The sequence below is a fragment of the Gadus macrocephalus genome, chromosome 23 (genome assembly GCF_031168955.1).
Source record: "Gadus macrocephalus chromosome 23, ASM3116895v1".
NCBI classification, from domain to species: domain Eukaryota; kingdom Metazoa; phylum Chordata; class Actinopteri; order Gadiformes; family Gadidae; genus Gadus; species Gadus macrocephalus.
In genome coordinates, this window is record NC_082404.1 from 5,687,045 (window position 1) to 5,708,428 (window position 21,384).

Genomic DNA, 21,384 nt, shown 5'->3' on the forward strand with positions numbered 1-21,384 from the left:
AGGGACCCTGGAGCCCCTAATTGCCGTTACCCGATCCTTAATGACCGGTACCAGAGATTGCTGTGAATTGCTGTGGATTATAATGACACGATGACATCATTAGCTGTGACATGGTGCTGTCATTGATGGACTGCATGGTTAACTGTGCGTGTGTGTGTGTGTGTGTGTGTGTGTGTGTGTGTGTGTGTGTGTGTGTGTGTGTGCGCGTGTGTGTGCACGTGTGTGTGCACGTGTGTGTGTGTGTGCGCGTGTGCGTGTCTCCATGCAGCAGGACACTATTAAGTGGGTGTACAACAACAACGAGAGCGCTCAGGAGGACGAGAGGAAGTCGAACCAAAAGCGCTCGGCGGAGGAGAACGAGGACGGGTTCGAGTGCAAAGTGGAAGGTGACGCTCGCTGCCTCGCCGTCTCTCTCTTTCTCTCTCTTTCCGCCGATTCTCTCCTCTATTTGACTCTTTTACTTTGAGCTTTGCTTGTTTCCTATAGATTCTCTTAACGTTCTGTCTGTTGAAAATGTGCATTGCAATGTACACTGCAAAAAAAGCATGCATCTCTCTCTCTCTTTGCCTCTCTCTCTCTCTCTCTCTCTCTCTCTCTCTCTCTCTCTCTCTCTCTCTCTCTCTCTCTCTCAGGCCAAAGTGTTTAGGTAAACACACACGCACACCAACCGCTCCACACAAACACACACATATCATGAAGATTAAGTGGTTTGAGACTGAGAACTTTGCGTGTAGATAGCGTAGTTTAGCTCCAGGTGATGGTGGAGGATTGGTGAACACACATTCCGTGCATGGAAACGAATAGTGTGGAACACTAAACAACCTTTTGGCTTTGAGCGAACGCAGCGGGCGATAACTGCGTCTCATCTGGAGCACATTATAGCACCAACAACCAGGCCCTCCTCTGGTTTATTGAGGGTTAATCAATACCCTGTTCCCCTCTCCCCGTTCCGTACCAAGCTTTACCAATCCTCTAGAGAGAGAGTCAAACACGGGACGCTTTTCCCTTTGTGATAAACAGCCCGGCAAGGTCTTAATGGGGATGTAGCTAGTCATCACGTCAGCTGAAGCCCTGCCTGATTGCAGTGGCTCGTCATCTCTCCGCTGGAGGAGAAGCAAGGCAGGGAGGGAACCATGAACACATGTGCTCCTTCTGAAATGAAACAGTGGATATAACCGCTGGAACTCTACCAATGCGCTACAAAGCAGATGGTTAAGATATTACTTATTAACCGTCGTGCACTTTGGCGTTGTTTTTATTCATGATTATTTGACATGTGTGCTCGCTTGACGCAAGCCTGCGTGTGAGTTAGTGCATGCGTGTGTGTATGATTGGCCTCTTTCTGGCTCTGTGTGTGTGTGTGTGTGTGTGTGTGCATGTGTGTGTGTGTGTGTGTGTGTGTGTGTGTGTGTGGGTGTGTTTGTGTGTGTGTGCAATGCATGCGTGTGCATGAGTTTCTGTGTGTGTGTATGTATGTGAGTGTGTGCTTGTGTGTGTGTATGTGTGTGTGCGTGCATGCATGCGTTTCCCTGCGTGTGCATGCTTGTGAGTGTGTGTGTGTGTGTGTGTTGAACCCACTCCAGTGTACGTGCTTAGCTTCATTGTGTGTTGTTTTGTGTGTGTCCTTGTGTGTGTGTGTGTGTGTGTGTGTTTCCGTGCCACAGAGGTGATGGACAAGTTCAACACCATCGCCATCATCGACGGCAAGAAGGAGCTGGTGAGTCTGACGGTGGACAACGTGCACCTGGAGTACGGTGTGGCGTACGACTACGACAGCACCGCCGGTATCAAGTGCCACGTGCTGGAGAAGATGGTGGAGCCCAAGGGCTTCTTCAACCTCACCGCCAAGGTGCGTACGCAGCCCCCGCCCCCCCCTGTTGTGGATAGGATCTCAGTGCCTACTTCATCTTCACGTACCCGTTTGACCCTTTTTATTCCTTGGAAAGTTGTTAAGTCGTGAATCTGTGTGTGGTCCCTGGAACACTGCAAATCAGGGATTCAGGTTGTGCCAACTATCGACCTTTTCCCCTGATGGTTGCATAAATCTCAATCAATGGCGGCGTCCCCTCCAGTAATCTGCGCTTCATACGGTCGTGTGTGGGTGACGCTGCATCCACATTCTGTACATTCTGTGGTTCAATGGCTTGGGGCACCTGTGGTATGAATGCGTTTATTCATTTACGGTCCCCGCCTCTCGTTATTCCAGTCACAAAGCTGCACAACATTCAGAGCCAACTATTTTTCTTGTCTTTCCTCTCGTTAACTCACTTGTCTCGCCAAGCTCAAGAGCTGCAGGTCACTTCAGGACTGAACAGGAACCACACAAACAAGTCTGTTAGACCCTTTCCTCTCTCTCTCTCTCTCTCTCTCTCTCTCTCTCTCTCTCTCTCTCGCGCGCTTACTCCATCAATCCCCTGACACACAACAGCGGAGCACAGTGTTGTATAAGTCAGGTTTTGGTTTATTTGTGATCATAAAACGAATAAAACAAAACCTAAATCTTGAATCAAAGCCTTATGTAAAAATCCTCATTATCGTCCTTAACCCTTTTCTCCTAATCATCTAAAGCTGGTGCCTCTGAACTTTGAATTCTCTATTCCTATTGATCAATATTTGTTTTTGAAGGAGTTTCCAGCGTAGAATCTTCAGTGTAAAATGGGTATGGGGTACATGTGTGTCCTGGAATGCACACATCCCATCACCCTTTAATCTTTAGCCACACACTTAAAGCCACAGCTAAATCACCACGTGCTCCTTGCCATGTTGATGGGAGCCCTTGACACTGGCTGCTTTAGACAGCGCCTTCCCCCCCCCAACCGAAACCAATGCTCAAATCTCAGGAGGATGGGCCGTCTGCATCCCAGACGCAATCACGCCGTCTTTAATCCTTATTGATCAAGGACGGAGACGCCTCGATAAACGGCCGTGTCTCCCCGGTGCCGGGGACGTCCTGGAAGCCTTAATCAAGACGGATTAGGGAAGGATCTCCGGGCGCGTTCCAGCCTCAAAGTCCCGAGTCACAAGCACCACAGAGCTGTCGGAAATCGTTACGAAAACCACTCGTCCCGAATCGGTGCCTTGTACCGGCCTGTTTTCCCTGTCATGTCTCCTCCTTTGACGGGGAACAGCTCCCCTTCCCTCTGAAGTGGAAGTCATTTTTAGCATGATCGTAAACATCTGCTGCCCCGGTGCGCGCGGAGCCCCCCCCCCCCCCCCCCCCTGTGGAGAGGTGGGCGCTGTGTGAATCCTAATGCTGCTTACACTGCGGAGCGCCTTGTTGTCCTTGTGCCTCGGCCCTCTTCCTGCTCGGGAGCTCCTCCTCTTTCTTCCTCCCGCTCCTCCAGCGAGTATGTCTTTCAAAGACTCAAAGGCAGCAGAGGAGATGTTTTTTCTTTTTCCTCTCGTGCTCCGCATCTGATCTCTCCCCCCCCCCCCCCCCCCCCCTGCCATCACGGCCTCCTCCCAGTCCCCCGGTCTCCGTACAGCACAGTGCAGCCCCGCGATCCTCCCATGCTGCTGCCCCCCCGGGGGCCTGCCCCATGACCACACCCCTCACTGCAACGCTCGGGGAGTTCAACCTGCCAAGCGAAACAGAGCCCGATGTGATGAATTGTGGAGCGATGAAAATGTCATCTCGGTTCCAGCAGTCTTAATATGTTCTCTCAGAACTTGATGAGTTTGTGTAGCCAATCACCTGCTTACAGATCCCCTGTTTCGCCAAATAGGTACCTAAAAATGTTTCTTCCCTTACAAGGTCGCTGGTTGGCTTCCGAGTGAACAACAACGCACATCAGACCACAAACCAAGAAGGCCTGTCCCTGGCGCTCCTCCCAGTGGCTCGTTCACTTTACCGGGGTTAGGGCACCTCTTGCGACGTACCCACCGTCCCCTGTCCCCCCCTCTCCCCCCCCCCCCCCCCCACAGATCCTGGAGGCTCTGGCGCGTAACGACGACACGCTGGTGCAGATGTGCGGCCGGCTGAGCTCCAGCTGTGACGTCATCCCGGAGGAGCTGCGGTCTCGGCTCGCCGCGCTGTGTGGCGAGAGGCTGGAGCACGTCAGCCGCCGGCTCGCCAACTACCGGAAGGTGAGCCCCCCCCCAAAACACACCAGGGGCTGCCTTTAGGTCTGACGCCTCGTCTCCCCACCGTGACAGTCAGTGTGTGTGTGGCGAGCGTTGTAGGATACAACCTTTAAGGGGGTGTGGCCCCATAGGCCGGTACATTTAGTTACCGTTAATGGTCTGTTATGTAGGCTGTACGCTGTGGGAATGGGGGACATCCAGGTCGTTGGTGGTTTGATAGGGGTGTGTCTTCTGCCTCCATGGGCTATAAACGTTAGAGGAGAATTTGCAGATTGGGCCGAAGTCTTCCAGAAACTGTTTTCATTCCAGCTAGCAGCTCATAGTTTAGATGGGGCTGAGATAAAGATTACTTTATTGTTCGAAGGAAACCAAAATCAAGAAAGGATAAGATAATTGAATAGCTTATATATGTACAGCTGTTAACAAGTCAGAGACATGAGCTGGTCACCGGCTACGTACACAACAACAATAGCAACAACAACAACAGCATGGAGGTTTTTCAGGCTTCTGTGTGGAAGTGCAGTCGGCTCTTGGAGCCCTGGCAGGAAGGAGGACGCACTAGGACGAGCAGTTTGACATTGCCTTGTGTTTGTGTATATGTGTGTGTGTGTGTATGTGTTTGTGTGTGTGTGTGTGTGTGTGTGTGTGTGGATGCCTCTTATGTATCTGTGTGTGTGCTTGTGTTAATTTTGTGTAGCTTTGTGTTTGCGTGTGCATTTAGTGTGCCTGTGTGAGGGTGTGTGTGTGTGCATTAAGTGTGTGTGTGTGCGTTTGTGCGTGTCGTCTTCCCCTCTGTGTGCTCCACCGGTCCCGTCGGTGGCCCTGTGTGTGTGCGGAGAAACAGAACGCAGGAGCGGAGCGCTTGAGAGCGGAGCCCACGAGATCTGACCAAACTTCACAATGGCCTTGAACTAATTACCCACGGGTTATAAATAGCCCTCGCTAAGGCGGGCCGGCTCCCCCCCCCCCCTCCTGCTCCGAGGGGGAGAATTCCTTCTCAGACCCCCAGTGGGAGAGGGAGAGAGGGGGAGGGCAATTAGGAGTTTTAAGGAGAGAAACACAGCGACACGGCCGTGGGGCGAAGACTGAGAGCGAGGGAACAAAGGGATAGAGAGTGTGAGAGTGAGAGAGTGAGGGAGTGAGGATGGCCCCAACCCCCCCCCCCCCCCCCCCCTTTCATCTTCAGGGGCATTCCTGCAACCTTCCAGAGACCTATAAAAAAAAAAAAGGGTCGGACTCGCCGACAAAGAAGAAGATATGTTGAAAAACCACTCCAGCCAATCGGGATCCACCTCGGCAGCGCTCGTGAGCCCGTGAGCGCCACTCTGACAGTGTTTAGTCGGGGCCGCCTTCCTAACGTATACAGGGGCCCGCGTCGGTGAAGCAACCCCCCCTCCCCCCCCCCCCCCCCCCTCTGGCTTACGCTGTGTTATCTGCCGGCTGCGTAGCGTCCCTGACAGGAAGTCGGGCACATGATCGCGGGGAGGACGGTTCAAGGAAAGTGCAGGCCTGGGGAACGTTCCAGACGATCCCGTGCGTGGGTTATGTGTATGGACACGGCTCCCCCACCTCCCCCTCCTCCTCCCCCTCCTCCTCCCCCTCTGGCCCGGGCCCCAGGCGTCCCCAATATTGAGAATTACATGGGGGGGGGGGGGGTCTGATCACCTGCTGGGTGAGCAAGGGGTCACGACCCCTCGCTGTGGGATGAGCTGTTGGGGGAATGGAGTCCAGCTGGTTGGTCCTGGATGCCGTGTGGGGTTGGATAGCGTCTGCCTGTTCCTCTGATGTCATTGGATCGGATCAGTCCATATCACTCCCTCCTGATGTTTGGATGTATATTGTGCATTTGCTATTTTCTCCTTGAGAATTCAATTATTTTATGCGATACGACGTACAGTGGTTCAATATCATTAATAAGCATGAAGGGGTTAGCGACGTATCGCTGAAGGATGCCTACTGGGGTGGGCTGTGGACACTCAAGATCAAACCCAGAACTTTATGGCTGGGGGTCAAACACCTTAGCCCCAACACTTTCCCAAAGAACATGAAGATTTTAATAAAGTGTGTCTAATGTATACTGCAGTAAACTACAACCCTTGGGTTGGGTCAGAAACCTATAGTGAACACCAGCTAACTCACAGCTCCACCTCCTCCTCTTCCGCCTCCTTCTTGTCCTCTTTCTCTTTCTTCTCCTGCTCCTCCTCATTATTTTTCTCTATCCTCTCCTTCTACTCCTGCTCCTCCCCCTTCCTGCTCTTGCGCTTCTCCTCCTTCTCCTCATCATCCTCCTCTTCCTCCTTCTTCTGGTTCTTCTTTATCTCCTTCTCCTCCTCCTTCTCCTCCTCTTCCTCCTCCTTCTGGTTCTTCTTTATCTCCTTCTCCTCCTGATCCTCCTCCTTCTTTTTCTCCATCTTCTCCCCCTCCTCCTGCTCCTCCTCCTTCTTTTTCTCCATCTTCTCCCCCTCCTCCTGCTCCTCCTCCTCCCTTTTCTCCATCTTCTCCCTCTCCTCCTGCTCCTCCCTCTTCCTGCTCTTGCTCTCCTTCTCCTTCGCCTCCTCTTCCTCCTCTTGCTCCAGTTTGCCCGCGTGCTCAGGAACCGGGCGTGGCCCACCTTCAAGCAGGCCAAGACCAAGGTATCCCCGCTGCACAGCAGCGACTTCTGCCCCACCAACTGCCACGTGAACGTGATGGAGGTGTCCTACCCCAAGACCACCACCTCGCTGGGCAGCGCCTTCGGGGTGCAGCTGGACAGCCGCAGGAACACCATGGAGGGAGGGGGGCGGAGCAGCGCCGAGCACGGTGAGGAGGAGAGCCAATGGGAGACTGGCATGACGGGCCGTTAGGCGGTACGCGGTGGAGACAAAACTGTAGTTCCTCGGACGGCCTCTAGGTGGTTTGCGGTTGAGACTAGACTTGTTCCCCTGACGGCCTTAAGGTGGTCCGCGTTGGATGGGACTAAACTGTAGTTCCTCTGACGGCCTTTAGGTGGTACACGTTGGATGGGACTAAACTGTAGTTCCTCTGACGGCCTTTAGGTGGTACGCGGTGGTTCGATGTAGGATCACCACTCACCAAGTCCCCAGGAGCAGAAAGTGTTTTCATTCTCTTAATGCAAAGCCAATCACTTTTAACGTACTTCGATTAGGATCTCCGTTGCTTGTTGCTCGTTCATCTTCATATAATTGATTTTCCGAGGTCCTGCTTGACGTTTAGATTTCATTAAAAAGTTATTAAGGGTTGAACGTAATGAATTTTGGTCATAGACTGTTGCGTTCTATTCCTTTCAATTCCTGCCATAATTTTGCTTCACTGTGATAAAATGTATACGATTTCCCTTGCATATGATTGTTTGTGCAATTGCTGCGTCCTCAACGGCTCTAAAAACCAACGTTCTTCACCCAACCACGAAGGATGGTTACGTTCTGAATATAATAGAATAATGGTCTACAAATTGGAAACACAACAATACCAACTGTTAGGTAATAGGCTCCTTCTATCACAGCTTGTTCTGTGGTTGTTGTTACATTATTCTTTGCTTGATCCGTATTCAGGCAAGACCTTCCTCAGTTCAGCCTCAGCTGAATGGGAAAACAAACACAGTCCGCCATTTACATTTAGGGGCCTTTAGCATTCGCTTTTATCCAAAGCGACTTAAAACAGTTCATCCACACACTGACGGCGGACTCACCGATGCAAGGAGACAGCCAGCTCGTGAAGAGCAGTTAGGGTTAGGTGTTGTGCTCAGGGACACCTCCACACTCTGGGTTCGAACTAGCAACCGTCTTGTCACAAGTCCACGGTCCGCTCTACCTCCTGAGCCAAGCCGGCCCCCAGCCGTCTCCTAGCAGGCTCCTCACTCTGCCTCTGTTTCCCCTGGGCTCTCTCTCCTCCCCCAGGTAAGGTGAGCCCCATGGTGTACGCCCAGCACACCATCACCACCATGGCGGCCCCGTCGGGCCACAGCCTGGGCCGCACGGAGGGCCACGGCCTGCGCTTCCTCCTGCGGGAGGAGGACCTGCAGACCCTGGACGCCTACCAAAAGCTGGTCGCCAAGCTCACCACCGTCGTCAAGGAGATGGACACGCACGCCGCCCAGATCCACGAGTGAGTGGGGCGCACAACCCGGGGGGAGGGGGGAAATGGGTTGATGAGTGCACGTACACACACACACGCACACACACATGCAGATGCATAGATTCCGATTTAGACACGCCCACACACACAAGCACACACAGAGGCCGTGCACACAAACATGCATGTAGGCGCACACACAGATGTGAAAGAGATGCACACACACATACACACAATGTGCAAGCATACACACACACACACATACACGCGCGTGTGCACACACTCACATGCAGACACAAATAAGATGAACTTATAGGCTCACTAATGATTAAGTCACTACTGGTTAACGTGATTTATATTTGTTATCTCTTTTGTCAATATCTTGAAGCTAACATCCACATCAGAGGAATGGGTGTATTTCGTTGAAGTTGTCCACAATTTTTTGTTCAACACTCTGCAGTGCAGTGAAGGCAAAACATATCTCACTAATCTTCTGAAAGCCGTTTCCTTATCGATGAAAATAACAGGTCTCTGGTGATTTCCTTTTCCCTTGTTGAATCGCCTTTCAAACGCAAACACCTCATAAAGCAGCTGCCGGTCACCTCGGACAAAGTGCTGCATCTGGCTTTTAGTATGAATACCTCAGCTTACCACCAACACCTGGGTGGGTGGCTGTGTATAGGTGTGTGTGTGCGAGTGTGTATGCATAAATACACTTGTGTTCTGTGTGTTTGTGTGCATGTGCCTGTTTTGTGTTGTGAGTGTGTGTAAAGAGAAAAAGTTTAATATATTTAAAGAGTAAACAACAGTGCCCATTTCACATGTTTAATTCGGGAATGCAACCGTGGCGTCACACACACACACACGCGCACACACGCGCACGCCGCACACACACACACACACACAGTCACACACACACCAAAAACAATATGTGCACTGTGAAAGAAAGGCTTCCTGGCCAGTGGCTCCATGTCCAGAGTGCCATTGTCTCGAGGTGCACAAGGTTGTGGTCGGGAAGTGGGGGACCTAGCCTGGGGTCCCTCCCTCCCCCCCACTTCCACACCAAACAGGAAGTTCAATGTCAATGAAGTAGAGGGCGTTTTAGGAGACCAGGTGCACTCTGGAAATGCCATTGACTTACAATGAAACACAGTTACATGCACGCGTGCACACACACACACACACGCGCGCACGCACACGCGCACGCGCACACACACACACACACACACACTCATTCATCTATGCACAGGGGCATGCATACATGCTGCTACGGCATCACGGACACGCAAACACACACACGCAAAAACTCATGATAGGCCTCACACACGCACACATGACAGCAAACACACACACACACACACACACAGACAAACCAACCCACACACAAATACACATGCACAGACACACATGCACATGCAAACACACTTCTAAATATCCATACACACACACACACACACACACACACACACACACACACACACACACACACACACACACACACACACACACACACACACTCCGATCTCTTAGACATTCCCTCATAATATTTTCATGAACCGAAACACCCAATTAAAGCGTGATGACAATCACTCTACCACAATCTATTTAATGAGACGCCATTTCACAATCTAATTCAGTTAATGAAAACATTGCTCACACCCATGCATGCAACTGTGAAGATGAGCTGGTGATGGTCGCAGCTCACGTCCGCTGTGATGACCAAGTAGCCGTAGCCTCGCTGAGTAGCTGTGACCTCCGTGATAATCTTTGGCTCTGCTGGCTTCTCCAAGGGGGGGAGTTAGCATAGTCATCAGTTCCCCAAGGGTGGCAGAGGGCAGAAACGTTTGGAACTTATCCAATATGTTTTTTGGTACGATTAGTTTTCTTGGTGTTCCATAGATCTTTTCAAATGTTAATGTTATATTTATGCCCAACAATAGCGCGCGCACACACACACACACACACACACACACACACACACACACACACACACACACACACACACACACACACACACACACACACACACACACACACATCCCTTTCTAATTTATAAGTAGACACAACAACATCATTCCTTTGCAGTCCTCGGCTGAATCCGTGTTCAGGCAGAGATCTCTCCATTCCGTAGCTGCTGGAGCCTGGACTCTCCACAGGGCCTGGAGACCTCGCTACAGAGTGTTGGTTGGATAAAAGCATACAGCGAACCGGGACGAAAGCATACTGCAAACCGATAAAAACATGAAGACACCGTGTCCAAATAGTGCAGCATTGATGTGTGCTTTTCTTCATACTTACTTGCATGTAGTTCTATTGAAGAGACGGTGAGGACCTGCAGGGGTCGACAGAGTAGGGGTTGGCATGTGGGCCTGGCGTGCTACGGTGATGTGCCAGTGCCATGTCAGGAGCGGTGGGAGATCTGAGCCTTTTGGACGGCTTCATCTTGAGCCCTCGGGCACTTTGCTCTCGCTCTCCTTTTTCTCTCTCCCTGCTCTACTTCCTCACCCTTTCTACCTATCAGGGACCCTTCCTCCATTCCTCTGGTTCTTTGATACCTCTAACAACCCCCCCACACACTTACCCCACCACCACCAGAACCTCCACCTCCATCACCATCATTTCACCACCACTTTAACCACCTTAACCACCACCATCATCACAACAACCCCCACCTACACCATCATCTTCGTCACCACCCCCACCTTCACAAGCATCTTCGCCACCACCTCCACAACCACCAAAATTGGACCACCGTCATCACCATCAGCTCTCTTCACCCCCTCTTGGAAGCTTTGTCCCACTTCCTTATCAACCCTCAGTGAATCAGGAGCCGCGGGGGGGGGGGGGAGTAGTGAGGCCATCTCCATGGCGATGGAATGCCAATCTGACTCCGGAGGCACTGTGTGAAGAGGGGGTCTGCACAGCGAATCCTTAATGAGCTAATCCCTGTGGCATGTCGGCCGTGTGTGTGTGTGTGTGTGTGTGTGTGTGTGTGTGTGTGTGTGGCTGTTTTTGTATTCAAAATTGAGGAGGTGGTACAGAACAGGAGAAGCTTTTAAAATGTGGAAAAGGCTTGAACATTTATTTCATGCAACACTGCTGTTTACGTCCCTCAGATATGTTGAGGAGTTAACTCCCCTCTGCCCTCTAATCTAGATACACACACACACACACACACACACACACACACACACACACACACACACACACACACACACACACTCGCGCGCATACCACTATACCGCCCCCACCCTCACCACCTCACCTCGCGTGATGACAGAATGGAAAATGTACGCGGACACGGATGACATGAAAGCCGAAGCATAAACAGACGTTGCGTGTCAGCGACGAGAGAGGCTGGGGAGGGGAGGGGATCCGAACGTACAAGCGGAGGAAGAAAAGTCCAAGCCTCGCATTTATTGGGAGTAATGGTCACCATGTGTCGGCGCAACTGTGAAAATATCCCAATGCCGCCGCTTCTTCCTGCTACGGCAATAGTCCACTGATAGAAACCAGGCCGAGAGGGAGAGGGAGGGAGGGAGGGAGAGAGAGAGAGAGAGAGAGAGAGAGAGAGAGAGAGAGAGAGAGAGAGAGAGAGAGAGAGAGAGAGAGAGAGAGAGAGAGAGAGAGAGAGAGAGAGAGAGAGAGAGATGGGGGGAGAGAAGGAGATGGGGGAGCGAAAGAGGAGAGAGAGGCCGGGGAGAGAGAAGGAGATGGGGAAGTGAGAGAGAGAAGGAGATGGGGAAGCGAGAGAGAGAGAGAGAGAGCTGTGGCGTCTTGTTGACACAGCTGGACTCTCTTTCCAGGCGTTTGAACCTATTAATACGGGTCGTGATGCGCTAGGAGCTGCGGCCCATCGGATGTTGTTGTTTCGCGGAAGCGGAGCAGACAAACAAGCAGGGGGTTTAGCCGGGCCCAGGCCGTCACCTGCCCCCCCCCCCCCCTCCGTGGACGTGCATGTCGTGAAACACTGTGTGTTCATTTGACCGTTTAGCCCTTGGCCAGATGATTTGATCCATAGTAACTGACAGTGAGATCAGATGCAGGGCGTGTATTTTTAATACTCAATCCCAAGGTCCATATTTGTTCCCCAATGTCCACTATTTTACCACAAATGTTTTTATAGATAGATAGTACTGTGTTCACATGATGATTTTGATTCGCAAGAAGTTCTATTTCAAAGACCCTTTTGCCTGTGGTGTGAAAACCATAAGGTGATTTCAGTCAGACCAATCCATCACGGTGGCCCGTGTGAGTGTGTCAGAACTGCCGGTTCTGGTGCGGAACCAATCACAGTGAAACAGAGCGTGCTGAAGGCTGAGTTCAGAGCAGGAAGGCGAGCAATCCAGGTCAACAGTCTGTCGCCTCAAATAACAGTTAAATAATCAGGACAAAAGACGACAAGCAAAAGTCACCTGGGAGCAAAACACAAGCTCAGAGAGGACTACAGGGAACTTCAGGACGGAGCAATACGTCCTGAAGTTGTGCCTCCACACAAAGTGTCCCATGGTTACCAACAGGTGGAAACAATGACAGCCGATGTCGTGCAGGAAGCCATCTGGTGGCCAGTGGAGGAATTGCCCGACGCTGGTCGATGGCGTCCTTCCCTTTTTGATCCGTGTAATCCATGTGTTCACCCTCTCCTCCCCCGCCCCCCTCAGCCTGCTGTCGTCCATCAGCCACCCCGGCGCGACGGACGCCAAGACCCCCGAGGGCTTGATCGCCCCGGAGAGCGAGGCCGAGCGGGGCGAGAAGAACGGCAAGAAGGTGTGCTTCAACGTGGCCGGGGACGAGCAGGAGGACTCGGGCCACGACACCATCAGCAACCGGGACTCCTACAGGTGAGGCCCCCTTGCTCTGGGGGTGGTGGTGGGGGTGGGGGTGGGGGTGGGGGTGGGGGTGGTGGTGGGGGTACTGGTGGTGGTGGGGGTGGTGGTGGGGGGGGGTGATGGTTGGGGTTGGTGGGGGGGGTGGTGGTGGGGGTGATTGGGGTGATGGGGGAGGGGTTGGTGGTGGTGGTGGTGGTGGTGGTGGTGGTGGTGGTGGTGGTGCTGGTGGTGGTGGTGGTGCTGGTGGTGGTGCTGGTGGTGGTGGGGTGAAGAAACTGAGATGACTACGATTACTTCTCGTTACGACCCAACTGCGTATCAGTCAGGTCAGGTCAAGTCAACTTAATTTATACAGCGCGTTTCATACACAAGGCAGACACGATGTTATTCACATAAACACATGTCATGTAGTCAAATAAAACAGAAGAATTTTAACAATTGAATTTAAAAGATTCAATAAAAGTTTCGAGATGAAAACCTTATTTCAGAGAATGCATGAAAGACAATGGAATAAAAGAGAAACATTTGTATCAAATTATAATTTAGCAGAGGGCGAAGGTGAATATAAACGTTTGTAACCTTTATTATAATGCTGTCAGGCTTGGAGCGAGTCTCGGATCTCCAGGAAGTTTATTCCAGCTTTGTGTGTTTAAGTGAAAGGCCCTCTTTAAACGAGAATGTTCAGTACTGCCTTCCAATGCAGCCTCAGGGAGAAGTTTTGGTTTAAAACGTATTTAAAAGATCAATGTCAATCCGTAATGGGTTGTTCCTGCCCGGGCTCGTGACAGAATGACAGAGTGTCTCCAACCTCCGGCATAATTACACAATAGATACGGTGTTACGGCAGCGAGGCAGAAAATCCATAGTTGAAGAGCAAGGGACATGGAAATAGCTTCTTTAATTCTTTTCATTCTCATGAATCATAATATTGAAGTCAGCGCACGGTCCCTGCCCCTGTAAATGGTTCCTGTCCAAATTGGATATTTCTTTCCTAATTGGCAGGTGGGAATTGTCTGAATGCCTTTTGCAGAGCATAATACTGCAGTTATTATTATCCTACAATACTTAAAACAAAAAGATTATCATATCTGTTAACATGGGGGTTTGTGAGGTTAAAAAATGTAAGGAATATATCATTAAACATCTCACATGATGAAAAGTGTTATACTTAACAGAGGCCATTTTTTTACATGTGTGTTTTCTCCAGCGATTGCAACAGCAACAGAAACTCCATCGCCTCATTCACCAGCATCTGCAGCAGTCACTGTAGCTCCTATGTACACAGTGACGAGATGGACTCAGGTATGCACGCACACACACACACACACACACACACACACACACACACACACACACACACACACACACACACACACACACACACACACACAAAAATACAGACACAAATAAACACACCACACGCACACGTGAACACACACAAGCACATGCAAACACACACTCACACACACACACACACACACACACACACACACACACACACACACACACACACACACACACACACACACACACACACACACACACGTGCAAACAAACACTTACCATCAGAGCCATCAAAGCGCCCCACAGAGGCAAGCCATAGTCCATGATACCAACAATGCAATGCAACATTTCACCAAGTGAAACACGGGGGGGGGGGCGCCTAAACGAGAAGGACCCCAGAGGTACCCAACCTTGAAGGAAGCATTTTATTTAGCTGGAACCTGTTTAGAAAACAAGTTACCTGTGTACGGGAGAGTGGAGGTGTTTCATGAGAAATCGCAACACAGTCTTGACGGGTGGCAGATATTTATGCTCCCGTCAACAGGGGCTTACAGCGGAAGAGCGAGCAGCAACTCTGTCACTGCAGGGTTCTCAAGCTGTTTCTTTACACACTATTTTATATCTCATGTTGCTCCACGCATCAGTAATCTGCTGTCTTCACCACTACACTGTATATTTGGTTTAGCGCTTAAAGAGATTATTTTGGGATGGGACGCACATGTTACAATATCTAAAACATGTGCATTTGTCCCCCCAATAAAAACATGAAAGAGGCAGGGCACTTTTATTTTGAAAAACACTGTACCGTTACTCACAAGGCTCAACAATGCTTCTGACAGGGGGGCGGGTCTTCTGTCTTCAGACCCGGGTCTGTTTTTACTCCCAAAAACCAACAAACGAATTCCCGAAAGAAAAGACACAACAGAGGACAGAAGAGTAAATCCTGACTCAGCAGGGGGGGAAAAGGAGATCTAGAGTAGAATACATATCTAAAAGCGATTCAGAATACCTGAGAGCCTCCCTGCGTTGTATTCCATTACATTTTGAATCGACACCTGGTGCCTACATTGTTTTCTTTTTATATGATTAAAGAAATTTGCATGGTAAATTTATGCAGAAAAAGCACTCAACGGTGAATAAAAACTCACTAAAATGCCTGAAATGAAGCGTGAAGATCGAAAAACCTGCGCCACTGCACCTGTCGCATACTTGACACACACACCAATTACTTCTTGCGAAATATACAATTTGAACCTCATTATTCAGTGTGGACGTTTGAAGCGTGACACAAAGCTCCTGCTTAATGTCAGGAAGGGGGCAGGACGTGAAGTCAGCCCGGTATAGGACAGTAGTCGGCACAGCAGACAATATGATATTATATCATTCAATATGACTATGGCTATCGTCATGGTTACAGCCTGGGGCGGTAGAGACAGAGAACCCTTGGTGATTTGATGGGCTGTGGCAGGCGTACGGTCACAGCTCTCACTTAGAGTATCCACAGCTGTATATCCACTCAGACATCCCGTAACTATCTCTGTGTCACGCACGCTCTCTGTCACAAACAGACAAAGTCCCTCTGTCTCTCTCGCAAGATTGAAATTTAAAGGGCTTAATCAGCTTGGTATCTTACGTATACATTGCCAAAGCACCAAAGTAAAATAAGATACAACGTAGTCTCTCTCTCTCTCTCTCTCTCTCTCTCTCTCTCTCTCTCTCTCTCTCTCTCTCTCTCTCTCTCTCTCTCTCTCTCTCTCTCTCTCTCTCTCTCTCTCTCTCTCTCTCTCTCGTTGACTTTCATACGCTCACATAAACCTACACGCACTTCCAAGCTGTGTGTGCCATGTCAAACATTTGTCTTGGCAGTTATTCACACACACACACACACACACACACACACACACACACACACACACACACACACACACACACACACACACACACACACACACACACACACACACACTCATTCTCACACACACACATGCACAAGCATAAACACAACTGGACAGTGGGGATCCATTCCGGTTTAAGAAAGTAAAATCCCTTGGGTATTTTGACAGCAGCTCATTAATTGTACCTCTAGATTGGGCTAATTAGCAAATCTAGGGACAGGGACTTTTATTCAGCTAATAGTTCCACCTCAGGTGCTGACCGAGGGCTTTATAAAACTTTATAAAAATCTTTTTTCAAGCCTTATTAATTTAAACTATTTTGGTTTATCATGGTGTGCATTAAAACATTGACATAAGTTGTATTTCATGTGTATTTCTCGATACATCTCAGCTTTTTCCCCATGTACTATAAAATGCAAAGAAATGATGAACAGAAGTTAAAAGTTCAACACTGTTTCCAGTCCTGGGCTGTGATTGGCTGCCGTATGGCGTGGTGCGGTTCTAATTGGTTAATCCTTCTCTGCAGGGGATGAGATGCCCAGCAGCATGTGGCTGTCTCACGACAAGCAGAAGAAGCTCCACGGCTTCCTGGAGCATCTGTTCAGCCAGGTGAGCCAGCTGGCCTCCCACTCAGCTATGAAACTATATATAGAAATAAGATAGCCATTAAAAAGGTATTAGCTAAAGAAAAAGATGCTAATGCAAGGACCGTTCTGTTTAAGTCTTATCTAAGCTTAGCTTATTGTACTCTAGTTTACATTAGTTTGTCTCTTATCCATGGCTGTATTTGACAGCTAACATAGGATTGATTTAGTAATATATAAGATTGAAGTTATAGGATTAATGGCCTGGATTCTGGAACCACCAGTGCCCTTTACATGGTTTAGTTTTATAAATTTGTAAGGGCTTTTCAAAGTATTCAGAGGCTGTATTGTGACATTTTACAACAAATAATATAAAAAACACAAATTATTGATAACGGCATGTATAAATCATTCTGTCAGGGGAATAAAATCCAACCACAGGGTAAAGAACTGTTCTTGAGCCCTATACGTTTTGTTGTGGTTTGCTTTCCCTGGGTTGTTTCAGTGTTTGAGTGGCTTTGGGTCATCAGTGTCATATGGTTTACGTTTGGGAAATGTACGTTTTAACTTCTCTCAACCCCCCCCGTTGCTGAGTTGCGGTGAGGAAGGAAAAGCTAGTCATAAGTTGACCTCTGAAACAAAAGAGAAAGAGAAGCATAAGCAGCGAAGCAGCAGAAAACAAGCAAGTGTTGCTGCGGCGGTTTTCTCATGCATTCCCTTTTCCACTGAATTCGTTTTTAGTGCTCAGCAGATTCCACAGCTTTGTTGACATGCAGCAGATGCACTCCCTGGGTGTGTGTGTGTGTGTGTGTGTGTGTGTGTGCATGTGTACGTGCACGTGATGAATACTTTTTGTTTTGTGTGTGTGTGTGTGTGTAAGTAAGTGAGATAGAGGGCACTAAAGTCATGATTACTACATACTTGTGACTGAGCGATTCAGGTGCTGTTGAACTCGTAGGCCATCGCATAGATAACATCATCGTCCATCAATGTTGACAGAAAACGGTCTGTCAGTTTGGACCAGTCGTGCAACGAGGAGTGGGTCTTAAAGAAGTGAATGCTAATGCTGACGTTATTTCCTCCAATCATTCTCTCGTTACGAGTCTTTCCGTGTTGTGCATGTAGCCCTTGTAACGCTGGTCCTGTGCTTCACCTTGACAGGTGGACTCCATCACCAGCATGCTGAGGGGGGCGCTGGTGGGCCGCGCCTTCGAACAGACCAAATGTTTCACACCCGGGAGAGGGCTACAAGGTAAAACACACATAAACACAGGATACAAGTTTTTTGGTGAAACCGCAAAAGTCTTGTGCGTTTCGGCCGACCGTCCAGACGGAGCCGGCGAATCCGGTGCCCCGAGAAACCGCACATTACTGAAACCACCCTCGGAGGTGGTTTGAAATCCATCCGGACCGATGCGGTTTCGTGTTAGGATTCGTGTGGACGCCTGAAACGCAAACGATGACGTCAATAGCCCCCCACCAGCTGGGGGACGTCAGAGTTGCGATGAATTTTTTATTTATTATTTTATTTGTATTCTTCATGTAGCTTAAAATAAAGCCCCTTGATAAATGTAATTACTAACTGTACATTAAAAAGTATCTCTGCTCAATTTAAAAGCTTGAATCTCCTACTGACCGAATGTTTGTATACAGCGCGCAGGCTGTATGCGCGCAGGCTTGATGCGCTCCACTTTTTTCTGTGGAGAACCAGTGCCTTGAATATTTACTACAGCGTTTCTACAGTTCGATGCGGTTTCGCAATGAATCCGTCTTTACGGAGATATTCCTGAACCGCATAAAATGAAACCGGATCGTTTCGCCCGTTTCGGCTCCGTGTGGAGGGGGCCTCTATCCGTCTCTTTTTTTCTCTCTCTCTCTCTCTTTCTCTTTCTCTTTCTCTCTCTCTATTTTCTGTCCCTCTGAATTCATTTAAATTCTGTTCAATTGGCTTTATCAGTACGAAAGACATAATAAGAAAGGATCACTCAGTATTGTCTCTCGTCGACATTCTCCTCTGTCCTCTCCTTCTCCAGACATGTATTCAATTATTCATCCTGCCTCCTCTTCCTCTCCCCGCTGGGCATGTGAGTTGATCAGTATCCAGACGAACTTCACCCACACCATATCCCCTTGAGGTGTCGGAGGATAAAACATTCAGAAGCATCACGTTGGTTAGGTTAGCCTGTAGAGTGCGGAAAATGTCAGATTGTGGTTTTAGAGACTACAGGATGATAACCCGAATTCACATACCATCATTGGCATGAATTCGATTTGTTGATGTCACTCGTGGATCACACTGGTTTTTACACTTGGTGTGTGTGCTTATTGTTTGTCCCTAAGAAGTCAAAAGCCTTGGCTAAGGGTACGTTTATTGCCAAAAACACATCAGCGTTGACGCTGCCTTCTGATTGGCTGGTCTGTGGCACTCCCGCCTCCTCCTAGCTGATGTTCCTCTCCAAGTAGATGGGTTCCTGGCCCTGTGCCCCGGCTCTGGTTCTTGTGTGTTCTGGGGCCCCCTTGGCTGGGTCAGGGCAGTGGGAGAGGAGAAAGATAACATTGAAGAGACTCCAGAAACCCCCCAGAGCCCACAGACCAGGAGAGAACAGACGGGCCACCGCCCAACGCACTGGGCCGCTGCTTCCTGCCACAGTGTGTGTGTGTGCGTGTGTGTGTCTGTGTCTGTGTGTTTTTGTGCATATGTGTGTTGAAGAAAGAAAATAGATTAGTTTGTGAGGATGTAAGTATGTGCATATAACGTGTGTATGTGTGTGGGTGTGCGCTTGTACGTGTGTGTGTGTGTGTGTGTGTGTGTGTGTGTGTGTGTGTGTGTGTGTGTGTGTGTGCGTGGGAACATGATAAGGTACATGTGGGACGGGGTATAGGAAGAGTCCAGAGATAACTGCTTCCTGTGCTCCTTCTGGGACAGATCCCTCTCATCCCTTTCTTCCATAACTCCACCTTCTCCTCTCACTCCTCATCATCCTCCCTGGTTTCCCCTGAGCTGTTCCTCTGCTTTCCCTCCCACACCACAGCTCTGGAATAAGCCAATTAACATCCTCATCTTCCCTCTACATCTTCTTGGTTGTTAGCCAAACAGCTGAGCGACCATGGGAGATTGGTCCTTCTTATGTTTAGTTTGTATCAGTGTATATCAAACTCATTCCTGGTAGGTGTTTGTCCTTCACACTCCATTCAGCCACAATATTCAACCAAACATTGGCAACGGCTGTATATTATCTATTGTACTCGCAAATGTTATCTCTTTGGAGGGCGTGTAGCAGAGAGGCGACGCTAAATATAGCCCTTATCTTTCTACTGGGCGACAATAAACGGTGGCAATACTTGCCCACGATGGCCTGTTTTGAACTCAATGTTTTTTCCATAGCGTAGCATATTTTGCAGATTAGCTAGCAGAAAGCTCTGTTTGCCAGACGCGGCTGTTTTCGCGCAGGCAGAGACGAGGAGACGGTCTTACTTTTTACGATGAACAACGTTGCTGTGATGGTGGACCTCGTTGGCTGTCCGCTGAGCCCAAGGGCTTCACTCAAGGCTTTTATCGGGGTTGGAGGATTTGGGGTCCTTGAGGGGAAGTGGACGTTAGCCTTGGTGATCTGAAAACCCCGAAAACAGATGAAGAGTTTGTTTTACCTCAGTGTTTTAGTAATTTTATTCTGCAAACACCCTAGCTTGATGCTGTGCTGTGCCCTCCGCTCAGACGCTCTTCAATCGAGTGTGGGATATGTTTGATCCGCAAGTGGGCTTGTTTATGTGGCTTTCTGTGTGTTTGTGTGTGTGTGTGGGCATATGTGTGTGTGTGTGTGTAAGTGTGCATATGCGCCTGTGTCCACAGGATGTACTGTTTATGTACATAGCCATAGCTATTTTCCCTGAGGGGGGCGATGCAAGAGCCTCGATCAAAGTTGATAATTCCCGCTCACTTATGTGTGGTTAATGCTCATCACACACACACACACACACACACACACACACACACACACACTGCTCTTCTTCTCCCTCCAAAGGGAAAGTGTCCTCTGTGTGGTTTACAGATCAGAGACACCAACTCTCTCTCTCTATCTTCCTCATTCTCGTGTGTCTCTCTCTCTCTCTCTCCCTCTCTCTCTCTCTCTCTCTCTCTGACTCAATCACTCACTCAATCACTTGGCACAACACAATGCTGGTGGAGGATCAGGGGAAGTCTGACTGATTGAAGCATGTACAATAAGACCCTCCTGTCTGCCCTGCATTAATGTGTGTGTTTGTGTTTGTGTGTGTGTGTGTGTGTGTGTTGGCGTGTGCGTGCGTGCGTCAGAGTTCCAGCAGGAGATGGAGCCCAGGCTGAACTGTACCAAGAAGCTGCGCCTCCACGTGAAGCAGGACCCCTGGAACCTTCCGGGCAGCGTGCACGCCTTTACACACACCGTCGGCCGCTTCGTCGAAGGTCAGCCCTCGCAAGACTCAAAGTGTTGAAATATGCAAAAGCGGAGGTTGCCACGATGCCTACACTGGCTCTGCTCTCCATTAGATTTTATTGAAAACACATAAATATGTGAAAACTCGAGGGGGTGGATATTGCCATATATTAAGGTTATGAGAAAAACCTCATATCGCTGAATATATGTTTCATATTGTACTTTG

General features: G+C 49.4%; 1 protein-coding gene across 1 annotated transcript in view; it reads left to right on the forward strand.

Annotated features, from left to right (window-relative positions):
• The window catches only part of prex2 (phosphatidylinositol-3,4,5-trisphosphate-dependent Rac exchange factor 2), a 94,310-nt gene that overhangs the window by 37,051 nt on the left and 35,875 nt on the right, over positions 1-21,384 (forward strand). Inside the window, exons 10-20 of the mRNA XM_060045735.1 lie at positions 104-137; positions 188-386; positions 1,665-1,849; positions 3,925-4,086; positions 6,660-6,882; positions 7,980-8,187; positions 12,816-12,995; positions 14,191-14,285; positions 16,689-16,771; positions 17,908-17,998; positions 21,059-21,187. Coding sequence (XP_059901718.1) covers positions 104-137; positions 188-386; positions 1,665-1,849; positions 3,925-4,086; positions 6,660-6,882; positions 7,980-8,187; positions 12,816-12,995; positions 14,191-14,285; positions 16,689-16,771; positions 17,908-17,998; positions 21,059-21,187 — 1,589 coding nt within the window. The remainder of the gene's footprint in view (positions 1-103; positions 138-187; positions 387-1,664; positions 1,850-3,924; positions 4,087-6,659; positions 6,883-7,979; positions 8,188-12,815; positions 12,996-14,190; positions 14,286-16,688; positions 16,772-17,907; positions 17,999-21,058; positions 21,188-21,384) is intronic.